At 38.0% G+C, this 13308-nt stretch overlaps 1 protein-coding gene across 2 annotated transcripts; it reads left to right on the top strand.

Moving 5' to 3' along the window:
• Window positions 1-3437: 3437 nt before the first annotated feature.
• On the top strand, window positions 3438-12996 carry LOC146452391 (TNF receptor-associated factor 6-like). Of its 2 annotated transcripts, XM_085098017.1 has the most exons (7): window positions 3439-4482; window positions 5453-5516; window positions 6593-6697; window positions 7743-7907; window positions 8366-8440; window positions 9041-9118; window positions 11865-12985. In XM_085098017.1, the coding sequence occupies exons 1-7, from the start codon at window positions 4310-4312 to the stop codon at window positions 12582-12584; spliced, it is 1380 nt and encodes a 459-aa protein (XP_084954143.1). In that variant the 5' UTR covers window positions 3439-4309; the 3' UTR covers window positions 12585-12985. The 2 variants fall into 2 exon arrangements, with proteins under 2 accessions (XP_084954144.1, XP_084954143.1); XM_085098018.1 differs by lacking the exon at window positions 6593-6697 and having other exon boundaries at window positions 3438-4482; window positions 11865-12996.
• The last annotated feature ends 312 nt before the right edge of the window (window positions 12997-13308 follow it).

Genomic DNA, 13308 nt, shown 5'->3' with positions numbered 1-13308 from the left:
AAAATTATGGCGAGCGGAGGGGGCGGAGCGAAACGAAATAGGACTTTGCTTGATTTCAATAGGCCTTATCACGGTTGTCGACGCCATTTTGACGAGTAGGCAAACATGTCTGAAATAACAGTGTTTGTATGGAAATTCAATGTCAAATAACTTTCATAAAACATCGCTTCTGAAAAATTCATGAATTGGAAACTTTTAGCACTAGTAAAAGGATTTTTAGAAAAAAATTGGAGGGATGTAGCTGTGTTAGAAGGCGTCCAGTCGTGTTTTGAATTTTCCATACATTTGTCTGTATAGCGAACCAGCCGTGAACTGCTACTAAAAAAAGTTCGCGGGAAAAAAATACAGACAAATGTATGGAAAGTTCAAAACACGACTGGACGCTTTCTGGCACAGCTACATCCCTCCAAATTTTTTTTCTTAAAATCCTTTCACTAGTGCTAAAAGTTTCCAATTCATGAGTTTTTCAGAAGCGATGTTTTATGAAAATTATTTGACATCGGATTTCCATACAAACACTGTTATTTCAGACGTGTTTGCCTACTCGTCAAAATGGCGTCGAAAACCGTGATAAGGCCTATTTCATTAAAAAGAAGACGATGAGGGAAGATGAGGAGAATGAGCAAGACGACGGGCAACAAGGTAAACGTTGATAAAAACTCGTCCTTTGCACGTTTCGCATTGTCTCGGAAAACAATATCAGTCATTGGACAGACCATGGATTCAGTACCCCGATACGGCAAAAAGAAAAGTCGTTCTGGTTCACTGGTTATCTTGTGAGTATTGGCACTAACATTAAGGTTACTTTAATGATACTTTTTTTCTTACATTCGAATTATCTTTTCTTTTGTGTCGCTTTAGAAACACTTTTGTTGATTACAACAGTGTGAAAATTTTGTAAACCCTAATTAAATTTACTCACTATTTACAGTTACGTTTTTTTGTGCTGGCGCGTCTCTCAAGCAATCAAAAAGAAATACCAAGGCTAAAACTAATATTGAAACGAAGAAGGATAATTTTAGAATAAGTTGAGCTTTATTTGCAAGACGAAACTTGCAGCCAAATGAGTGTTTATACAAACAAGAAAATTGCCAAATTTATCCGCCAGACGTGATGGCACCTCTGATAATTAGTAAGATGTTCATTTCATTTTTGTGGGCTCTTGACTTTTTATTTCAGTTCACCGGGTTTTACATAATGATAATGATAATGAAGTGGATGATCATGAATCAGATGAATCTGATTATTACAGTGATTTGGAAGATGATTAGAGCAATCTAATCTGTAATGAAATAAGTCTAATCTGAAGCATCTTGGTTTCTTTGAAGTATTTTGTATGTTACAGTAATTTACATTTCAAACACTGAATTCAAAGGGTACACACTGACAGAAACCGGACAATACTGTAAAAAAGAAAAGTTGTGTTGAAGACAAAATACAGTGTAAGAGAATAGTAGTCTCCTTCTTGTGCGCTGTAGTTTTTCAGGATTTTTAATCACATGGCATGTTGATGTAAAGAAAATAAAGATAATGGCAGGCATGGTGAATTATACAGTTATACATGACTTCAGGTATCACAAAAAGATGGATTGCAGAACTATAACATCAACTTAACAGTGGGAAAACCATTTACAAATTTACACAACGTTTGCTGAAGATATGCCCAAATTGCATTTCAGAGTATCGTTTTTGGCAAAATTTCCTGGGGGAGGCCCCACAGGACCCCCCATAGAAGGGACCAATATCCCTCCATACCCTCCCTGAACGATGCCCGTGCCTTGCTGCAGCCGCCTACTTTATGGACAGAACCTGTTACTCAGAAACATAATGACAACCCTGAAAGCAAGATCTTCTCGGTATTCCGGTATATAAGGTGCCTTTACTGGCCAAATATAATTTCCAACACAGAAATAGCTCTAACTTTGCTATTTTATAAACCAACCTTCTTATACTCGAGTGGGATTAGTCTATTGTTCAAAAACTCATTAATAATTCATAAGCCCATTGACGTATCAAATAGTCGATAATACATCACGTGCAGTTAGTTTATATCGATAAACCTCCTTATTAGTATGTGTGTTATCAGATATAAAGACACTGCACGAGACTTATGAATATGAATTAATTATCAACACAGCAACTGTTTTTACGACTTTTGAGCTCTGTTTTTCCTACCATTCTGCCATTCCAGAAAAATTTTCAATGACCACTTTGTCACCGCACGTGGTGACTCTGGGGTAGCATTCTCGATTAAATTGCTCTCTTCCTCGGCATTTTTAGGCTTCCGAATTGCTCAAGAACAGGACGCCATGTCCTCTTCGGTTAGGCCTGGGACACGTCGAATATTAGTCGAACTTAATTCGTCGAACCTATTAATTTTGAAATAAGTGCATGAATGGTGCGACGTTTGCCGCAATTAAGTTCGACTCAAATTATCAGTTCGATTTGCCACGTCGGATAATGCGACAATGGTTCGGCGTTACAGCAAACGCCGTTCTGAACTCAATTCATAAATCATGCAAATTACAAAATAACTGATTCAAATGTGATAGACTGCGCAAATGTCACAAAAATACCGACTCCCCCATCTACCAAACACTATTCCCCTCCCCCCCCCCCTGACGAGCATGCGCTGTACAAAGACAATTTCGCGACCAGGAATGGCGAACTATCGAAAGTCATTGCTGACATCGTTGAGCGTGATGGAAATGTGTTTTTCGTGTTTCATGAACACTAAATACAAGTCATTGAAATGCGAATTGCCTATTTGAAATAAATGCTCAGTGTTTGAGTCTTCTCTTTCTATTTTTCGCAATTAATTGCTAATGAAAGGCCCTACGAGCACTGTATTTCAACATTTCGCTAGCAAGGCTAGCAATAACTAGCCGCACATCGAGTGAATAGCACGGGGACACGTGCTTATTCCCGTGCCAGTTCATGAGGTGCAACTTGTAAATTATGGTCGACGCAGGTTCGACGTTTGCCACCACGTTGGAATTAAGTCGACTCTTTGTCGAACCTATTTTTAATAAATTCGACGCGACTTAGGCCTTAGGCCTTAGTAGAAGAAAAGTTCAAAACAAGTGTGATGAGGAATGTTTTTGAAGCCGTTCAAAAAACTCGCAGCACGTGTTTTATCTAAAACCCGATAAAATACTCCTGCTCGTCTCTTCAACATTACTTAAATGTTAGGTTCTGTTCTTGGCATCACCACAGGGCGCAGAGGAGTCAAATTTGATGCAAAATTATTTCCGGCTAAATTCAACAAGAAGTTTCGGTGCAATCGAGTTTGTTGATTTAAAGACAAGAACGTGATCAAACAGCTGAGTGTCATGGGATCTAATTATGCTTTTTTTTTTTTTATTTTAAAATTTTTCTTTTCGTACTAATCCGCCCCCCTCTCCCACCCAACCACACACACAATTTTTTCCTTTTTACCTACTGATTTTGAACCCTCCCTCATTTTGACACGAATAAAGCCGCAAAAGTTGATAGTGAATCTGCTGATATTAATTTTAAACAAAGTATAATTTTAAACTTCGCCCGGCGTGTGAGGTCCTACAGTCAAAAATTGCCCCAAAACTTACCAGACCTGTTTAAACCACTTCAGGGTACGGAAAGCGTCTCTCTCTCCTCTCTTTTGCTCTGTCACCATCAGGAGATTACTAGTTTAGTAGCGGTCACGCTTTCGATGCGTGCGCAGTATTCGTACTTGTTACTGAAAAGAGAAACACATTCTCGACCCCAGATCTCTTCCCTTTTGCGCATGACTGGCGGCGGGAGTCAAGCCAAAGGCCCTGGGGTCGAGAATAAGAGAAACACCAAACTGGTAACTGACGATGCTTCTTGAATTTTGTCTCATGCCTCCTGTGTTTGTCAGTTCTCAGAGAAAAATCGCTAACAAGAAAACCATTTCCCAGAGTCAGTTGACATCTAACATGACATCTTATTTCTTTCACATGGAATTTAAATTTTGTGTTTTGTCGGCTTGTTATAAAATGGTAAAATTTCATTATTTTGGATAACATCGATATAGCTTTATAATTTGAGCTAAGGGGTTTTGAATCCGCTTTATTTGAATTTGTTTGAAACAGTGTTTTCGTAGAAAACCTGCAAACAAGGATCATTTTTCTCAGAAAAAAATGGAATCGATAGAATTTTCACGCAAGTTTGCGTCACGCAAGCTCGCAATTATTGGCATATAAACCAAATTTCCAGGTCATACTTGACTGATCTATTAGGAACAAAGATTTTGCTTCAATTAATTAAATCAACCCAGCGACGCTCTTGTCAGGTGATCGATAAAAGTATGGCGGAAGCTCGAGCAAATCCGCCAGCGCTTGGTGGATACGATGATGAGTTTGTGGATGTTGTAGATGACGACTGCCATTGTGTAATCTGTCAGTTACCACTGAAAGCACCAATCCTAACGAAATGTGGCCACAGATTTTGCACTCAGTGCCTCAACGGACACTTCGAAAGGTTAGCACTCCTTAGAGTACAATCCTTAGAAGCTTTTGTTAAGCCAAGTTGTAACTAGCGACGCAAGCACTAGACAGGACAGGAGTTTATACAAAGCCTCAGAAACGCAATCTTGAGCCCAGGGATTTTGTGCTTTTGTGCATCTATACTTGGCGTAAAAACAGACTTTAGGAGTTGCTATTTAGCCAAGCGAGACCATAGGTATGCGTGGCAGTCCAAAGGTCACATTAAGCTCAACTCGAAGAAATGAACATTTGAGAAAAAAAGGTCGCATTACATTTAGTAAAATTGTAGTTGAATTCACATCGTGGAGAGCAAGGCAACAGCCTATTTGATCACGTGATTAAATCTTAAAGTGCAACATTTCGAGGCTTGTTATTTACTTAATTTGTGGCGTGATTTACGGAAATATGAATAACAACCTCAAAAAAATGTTTATTTGAATATTACTAGCAAGATTTCTTCTTTTACGTCTACTGCGACCAGGTCTTTAACGCTGTCGGTTGGCAATTTTAATGCGCGATCATTTTTTTGAGAATTAAATCCATTCAACCGATAATTAAACCGGGACCTGATAATTTGCATTTTGTTGCCTCCTTCATTACTTATGAGGTGCGGCTGATAAATACTCAATAAAAATGAAGTGAAAAATAATTACAAAGAAAAATCCTCAAACTTTTTTTTTTTCTAGATTTTCTGTAGACTTTAAACGTCCTCAAAAGCGAGGCTTTGAGAATAGTTTAATTACAAAAGATAGATACCATTCATATGCAAAGCAACTCGATAATTAAATAACAGAAGACGATTCCAATCTGCGACTCACTTGACCAATCGTAGCATTATTTGAAACTCAGTTAAAAGTACATTAACAGTTCGGAAGAGAAGCGAAAAAACTACACCTGACAGATAAAGCTTAGGCGATCCAAGGATATCAAAAGCACACGTTTTCATGTTTCCTGTTTTTAAACAGACTGGAGCGAGATGGGCAGCCTTTGAATTGCCCTGTGGATCGAGAGGAGTTGAGCCGAGACAAAGTAAGAGAGTTTTCCAATGCTTTAACGTTTTAGGGAAGGGTTGGCGAGTTCAATCTGTTTACACTATTCATTGTCTGCAGCAAGTGACTTATGAACCAAAATTATTGTAGGAGTACGGTTTCGTTACCCTTACGTTTAGTCATTGGTCAAATAAATACTCCAATATTTCTTTTAGATAAATCTGAATTTTTTGTAGGATATCAGGCCAGTTCGCTTGCCATGCTATGTTTAGTTTTATTGCTCATACGTTTTTTTATCTTAGGTGTTACGTTTATTAATAATAATTCTATCAGTTTGCCCATTCTATCGAAAAAATTTAAGCTTTACAACGAATATTACCATGTTTCCTATATTTATACAAGGCAGCTAAAACCTATGCATTATTAGTTACTTAGCTGTCTGCGTATTTAGTTTTTTTTGTGGCTTTCATTGTGAAGCAACACAAGAAGCCTTTAAACAGAGAGTCAACATAGGCATTCTTCATGGTAAAAGTCCTTGAAATAATGATCAAAATTTCGTTTTCAATAGTTTTTCTTTAAATTGAATGTATGATTTTCTTGAAATAAATGTGATGGTATATTTCAAGCCTGGTGGATGAATGAGAATGATGTATTATTCCAGAAAGTGACACAGGGATACTCGGAAAAAACCCGAGTGCTCCTATCAGGAGTCCAACCTAAGACCTTCGATTTCTAGTTCGGATGCTCTACCACTGAGCTACAGGAGACTCGTGGGAGATAAGGCCATTAAACTAGGTTCATGGGACAAACATCCTGTACACTGCTAGGAATAATACATCATTCTCATTCATTCACCAGGCTTGAAATATACCATCACATTTATTTCATATACCAAACGTTCGACATTCAAATCCTAGCAGTATGCAGGATGTTTGTCCCATGAACCTAGTTTAATGGCCTTAGCTCCCACGAGTCTCCTGTAGCTCAGTGGTAGAGCATCCGAACTAGTAATCGGAGTCTTAGGTTCGACTCCTGATAGGAGCACTCGGATTTTTTTTCCGAGTATGTCTGTGTCACTTTCTGGAATAATACATCATTCTTATTCTTTTCTTGTAGGCTGATATTTTCCCAGACAAAGCGACGGAAAGAAAAATTCTTTCCTTTTCTATCAAATGCCCGAATGAAGGATGCCAGTGGTCTGGCGAATTGAGATCAAAAGAGGTGAGATTAAGTTGTCCGTTCCTTTAGAAATAATCTTAGACATTTGTTTCCTTGTTTCTTGATTTCTTTCGGTCTTTTTTCCTTTCTTTTCCTTTTTTCCTTTCGGTTTTTTTTCCTTTTAAGTCTTAAAAGACTTGTGCAAGGACCTCGTAAAAACAGTCGTCTCTGGCCAAGAAACGTGGGCCAAAATTCAAAATGATGGTAATACAATTTTTCTCAAAAATCACGACCTACTTGTCAAAGGATGTAGGCTATGATTCACTCTTTACTGGCTGTTTGTGAGGCGCGGTAATATTTCACTCCTTTTTACTTTTCTGTCTATGAGTAGTCAAGCAACCACAGTCTGCCAAATATTTTTATGGGTTGCCACGTGACCAGTTGCAACCAACTCTGCATGGAACTGCGGTTGCTTATATAAGAGGGCAGTCGCACCAAAAATTGACTTTGAGGTCATCGTGAACTCTATATCTAGACCGGGGGGGAAGAATTCTGTTCGCGGCGACTTTGAACCTGAATAACCTTTTTGATATTCGCGCAAACGCAATGAAACTTCAGGACATTTTAGGTAATTAATCTGGAAACATTTAACGTGGTCGGTTAGTGTTCATTGACTCTGACAACCATTTTTTTTTTCAGAAAATTGAAAATCCCTTTTTAAATAAAGAAAAATTACTTTTGTGACTATAACTTTTGTGTTTCTAGCCCACATTAGTGTTCCTTTATTGGTTTTGATTACATTTCGCTTAATTTTGGTGCTTTCCTGAAATTCTAGGGAAATCCAGAAATCCAAGTTGGCGGGACAAAGATGGCCGCGCCATTTCACAATCATGACTTAATTAACACGTCATATGACGTCATCACTTTCAGCTCCGGACCTCAAAGGAAACATCTTTGGACATAATTTCTATCCTCCAAGCCACACTATCACAGCTTCTATATTGCAAAGTTATGGAAGTGGGGCGGATTCCCCCCCCCCCACCCCCAGGGGGTTCGAAAAGGCAAAAAAGATCTGTCATTGTTTCTAATTTTGTATTCCTAACAACAGAACCATTTAGCTTCTTGTCCTCTTCAAGTTGTTTCCTGTACAAACGACAACTGTGATGTAAGACTGCCAAGGAAAGACTTGCAAGCACACGTGACTTCTACATGTGACTGGAGAGTTCTTCATTGCAGCCACTGTGATGTGCCCCATGCGGCGTGTAAAACTAAGGTAAGAAACTAGATGTGTTTTTATGACGTTTTAGATACACATTTGTAGGCGACACAGTTGAGGAATGCGTAAGACTCATTTGCTCGTTGTATCCAGTCGCGGATCTAGGAGAGGGGACCAGGTGGGGTCCAGCCACTCCCCCTCCCCCCGCCTATTTTTAAAAACCAAAAGCTGAGGCCCCGTGGGGCCAAGGGGCAAAGATATTTCGTTTCACGAAGTCGAGTGTTTGAGAGCGGCGCCCCCTACTCACCTGTAGGTCCACATCTGCCTCTGGTATCGAATATTTTTAGGACAATCCTAGTTATAAATGATTGATTGGATGATTGAAGTTCGTGTATCTTAACTGTAAGGATGTTGAATTAAGCAATTCAATAGTAACTTATGGTGCATGAATACTTATTGTTAAGAGGATATCTTTAGGCCAATCAAATATCAAAACATATTTGTCATATTTTAAGGCCCATCAAAGTGAATGCAAGAGATTACCTCTTAAGTGTCCAAACAAGTGTGAAGCTATTATTCCAAGAGAAGAGGTTAGTGTCTGATTTTTTAATAACAACACCAATATCTATCTATTTTCTATGCCTCCATAATGTGTGCTTGTTGAACTGCTAAATGTGACCAAAATGTATTTAATCAGGCGTGTGGTGTTTCCTTGGATCCCTTTTTGGAAGTCTTATTCCTCATTCGTTTCCCTACTGTAGGAAGAATAATCTCAAAATAGTTATACTATCACAAATGGCTCTCTCATTTTGTTCTATTTTCTTTCATTGTCTTATTTAAGATCCAATTACAGAAGATATCATCTAGACTTAATTATTTGTATTACATGACCGAATAACTTGCATTAGTATACGTATTCAGTAAAAACCAGTAATTAACTGTGTTTGCCAGGGCCACCGCGACAAAATAAAAGTGCCGCATCCTGTAGGGAAGGGTGCAATCAGCAAAAAAAATGTAAAACAAATAATCTAGAAAAAGAGCAAGGTTTATTTCACGGTCTCGGAAGTATATTTTCCAATATTTCGAAAGAAATGGCCTTTCTTCTTCAGGGTATGTTTGAGACTGACCCTGTGGAAAGAGATGTTAACATAAGTATGACTGTTTCTTAACTTCTTCTATCTTTCCTACAGATTTCAACCCATATTGACAGTGATTGCCCGCTGACCATAATTTCCTGTCCTTATGCTGAGATGGGCTGCGGAGAAAAGGTAAGTAGTAACACAGAACTGAATGTTAAAATTATCTATCACTTCTGTTAATTTTTGAAAAAATTAGGGCCTCTCCAGACCTATAGCGACAGTTCTTTGTTTAATTTAAAAAAAAAATGCTAAAAATGGCTATTTTATATTTTTAGGTGCCCTTTGCTAAATTGCACTGAAGGTTTGGAGTACAATACCTCCATCGAATCAAAGGCTCCTGTGAGCCAACTCGTGAATGCAGATGACACATAGTAATTGAAATTTAGACGGCTACGGAAACTTCCTTGAAAGCTGAAAGAAACTATATCTTTGCCCGATTATGTAACGAAAAATAACCATTCTTGTACTCTTGTATTCTGATGCGCCGATTAAAAAAAAAAATCACGTCTTTTTTTATTCAAAGTTCATAAAAGGACGCCATGTACAGCTACGTCATGCAAATTCGTGTCCCCGATAGTCCGGGGCTATTGGATTTTGCGATCGGACCAGTGGATTCTAACCATCACTTGCCCAATGGGCAAGTGAAGTTCTTTTGGGAATTAAAATTGCAAAATTGCTGTAGGGCAAGCCGATCTCACAAAGGGAAATCTGTTCAACAAAGTATCGCATTACATTTCATGCCCGACATAAATGCGTGAAATTTTTCCTTTGGAGTTCAGTCCACGCAATCCTCAAGTAAAAATAATGAACTATGACAAGCTCTTGCTAAATAAGAATTATTTATCGACCGCGTCCTTTTGCTTTCCCATAAATTACCAGTTGTAAATTTCGAAAATGAAACATTTTTCCCTTTGAAACCTCTATGAAAGCTGACAAGATCTTAAAGTGTTCATTTCACCGGAAATTTGCATAATTTTGTTTACGACGTCAATGATGCGTGACATGGCACGTTCCGCTTTCGCGTGAAAACTGACAAATTAAATTATTTTTTTAATTAAATTATTTCTAAATTAAATTATTTTTAATTCTTAAAAGAAACCGCACTCTGTAGAAAAAAACGAAAAAAACCTATAACTTTGCTCAGATTCAACGAAAAATCTCCATTCTTACACTAAAATGATTGTCAAATTATTCTCTACAGAATGAATGAGAGAATTCTGACGCGTCGTGAAAAAAATTTCCCGTTTTTTCTTTTCACTAATTGACTTTACGACCCCGGACTTTCTGAAAAACTGAAAAAACTTGTAACTTTGCTCAGATTGAACGAAAAATCTCCATTCTTGCACTAAATGATCGTCAAATTATTCTCTACATATTGAATAAGAATTTCCTGATGCGCCGTGAACAACAAATGTTCGCGTGTTTTTTTCCACTAATTGAATTTAAAACTCATTCACTGCGCACGCCCGAAAGTTAACGACAAAACCGACCGACCGACCGACCAAGTCAAAAGTCAGCTATCGCTATAACTCGTTCATTGCGCTACGCGCATTCACGAGTTAAAAACGACTAACCAATCAAAAAGAAAAAACAACAACAACGAAACAAAACAAAACAAAAAAGCTATCAAATGATTCAAGGACAACCTCCACTCTTACAAAAAAATTGACGTTGAAGTCTAAATTTCAAAGCTTAGTTTTTATGATTGGGTCAGATATTGCGGCCCTATGCCCCACTGGGGGCTCAAAGGACTAAGAGAGAAAATTGAATATTATTATTGCCAGTTCTTGTGCGTCACCATTTTGAATTTTATGACGTCAAATGATGCCTCTTAGTCAGGAAGGAGAACTTCTATTGTGTGAAATAATTGAAAACCGTATGACGTCATGGAATTACAAATGGCGTCGCACAGAAATTTTAAAGAGTGAAAATAGACGATAACAAAATCCAATTTTTAGAACACTTATAGGCTTTCTCCACTTTAAAACTAATTTAATTAAGTAGCGCAAGGGTCATGTCTGTCTGGAAATTACAGAACTGCAAACAACAGAACTTTGTTTCTGAGGTAAATAAAACCTCTCATTCGAAAACTCTACAAGAAACGTAAACTCTACATTCTTTAGAGCGCTCTAGGCCATTTTGAATTATAATTTATCCAATTTCTTTTAAAAAGTGCATGCTGAGATTCAGTAGCGGGATAGTGTTGTAAATTGTTCTTAGCAATTTCATAAATTTATTTTCATGTTGCAAAATTGACGCTGGCTTCTCTTATAACTGCTCTATCAATTACTACATAGCTTTAAATAAAAAAATAAACAATCAGTAATATATTTAATATCGTTCTTACACAACATAAGTTTTCTTTAGTGATAGAGAATAAAGAATTTAAGAGATACTGTAAAACTGATAAAGAAAAATGCAATCAGTACGTCAAAAGCATTGGGACTGCAAAGAAAAATTCTGGCATGCATCAAGGCAATTACAACATTATTGCCAGGGAAGTGATATTCTTGGTATCTGAACAGAATTTGAACGCGCAAAAAGGAAAATTTTAGTGGAAAACACTCTTTGAAACATACAGAATGTCTAGGTCCGAAATACACTATGAAGTGAGCATCTGATGCAAGCTTCTTTCTGATGTGATGCTTGCTTGCAGTATGCACCAGGAACGTCACATGCAAACTTGCTTTTTAAATGTTCCAGCACGCCACGAGTCGCCCTTTATTTCAGAGGTTAGAGCATCCGGCCAGTATGTGGCTACTAAAATTCGAGAATCATCGTTCTAACTGCTAGGGAACTCCGAAGAAAGACTGTGTAGCCATCAAAAAATCATTTAGCCATGTTTTTAAGTCTATTTTCTTTTTCCTTTCTGTAGGTTCAGCGAAGAAAAGTTGAATCCCACCTTCAATCTGCTACTAATCTTCATCTTGACTTGGCTTGTGCGAAGTTCAATGACACACGGGTTCAACTGACTAACACTCAACTTCAGTTGAATAACACCCAAGGTCAGCTCAATGACACTCAGCGTCAGTTGAATGACACTCAGATTCAGTTGAATGACACTCAGATTCAGTTGCGTAACACTCAAGACAAGGTCAATGTTCTAGAGAGTCCCAGTCTAATTCAGATTTCTGGAGTACATACGTGGAAGATTTGCGGATTCAAGGAAAAGATGAAACAAGCCGAAAGCGGGGAGAAAACCCAGATAAACAGTCCTCCTTTCTACGACCATGGATATAAGTTTGCATTAACCTTTAGACCCAATGACACATCGGCATTCCTCGGCCAAAAATGCGTCTATGTAAGCTTTTTTCTAATGAAAGGTGAATACGATGCCGTATTATCCTGGCCTTTACCCACTAAAAGAGTTACAATTACGTTGATGGATCAGAAAGAAGATCCAAGGCAGAGGAAAAACGTTTTTATATCCTTTGAATCACACGAATATCCATATAAAAACTGCTTCAGAAGGGTGGAGAACGATAACAACCATTTTTCTGTAAGCCACTTCCTTATGACGACGGATGACATAACGAAAGGGCGTTACGTTGTAGACGACACCATTTTCATCCAGATCCAAATCGATCCAGCATAATAGGTTTTAATGCTATTTATATAGAATACCTCGTTACTTTTATTCAAGCACATTTCACATTTTTCTTGTTTTTCCTGGCCAAAGCGTCGAAATATAATCAAAAGATACAAAGAGATCCAGCTAGCTTACTTTGATACAAAAAGAGCACAGGAGCAAATACGGAAAATTCAACAAGAAATACCGGAAAGCATTCGTTGCTTTACAATATGAAGAAAACAGTACTCAGAGGATACGTGATCGTATCACACGGCACAGAAACGAGAAAAGAATCAGAATTTACTCTGGAAGGGATGAAGCAAACAAATGAATCAACAACAAACATAAAAAAAAAAACAAATACGCAACACGTAGCTTGATAGTCACGCCAATGTAAAACAGATGTCATTTGAACGCGTACGTAGCAAATTGAAAAAGTAAAAATCCATCTTACAATAAACCAGTGAACTCATTGTTGTGACTGGAGTAAAGAAAATATGTCTAGACTATCGAAATCTCGGAGCCGCCACCAAAGACGTCCTCTATTTCTCTAAAAGCTCACTCGGAGCTAATCAAAAGCAATGACGAAGCACTCAAATGATGGTATTATAACAGTCAATGTGGAAAGCCTTAAATTGCAAGCGTGTCAAGTGTGGTTGTCATGGAAGCATCAAGTCACACGAACAAAGACATGCCGCACCAAACTTTAGCCAGATTAACTGAAGGTTTGGTGGCTTTCACTTTGGTA

Source organism: Pavona decussata, unplaced genomic scaffold (genome assembly GCF_977016875.1).
Source record: "Pavona decussata unplaced genomic scaffold, jaPavDecu1.1 SCAFFOLD_371, whole genome shotgun sequence".
Lineage (NCBI taxonomy): Eukaryota > Metazoa > Cnidaria > Anthozoa > Scleractinia > Agariciidae > Pavona > Pavona decussata.
Note: the sequence above shows the minus strand (reverse complement) of the source record. Positions and strands in the feature narration are given on the sequence as shown.

Excerpts from the sequence above, each read along its gene's own strand:
- LOC146452391 (XM_085098017.1), top strand. The coding sequence starts at position 4,310 with ATGGCGGAAGCTCGAGCAAATCCGCCAGCGCTTGGTGGATACGATGAT. Across the intron at positions 4,483-5,452 it reads CTCAACGGACACTTCGAAAG|ACTGGAGCGAGATGGGCAGC; the intron begins GTTAGCACTCCT and ends GTTTTTAAACAG. Across the intron at positions 8,441-9,040 it reads CTATTATTCCAAGAGAAGAG|ATTTCAACCCATATTGACAG; the intron begins GTTAGTGTCTGA and ends TCTTTCCTACAG.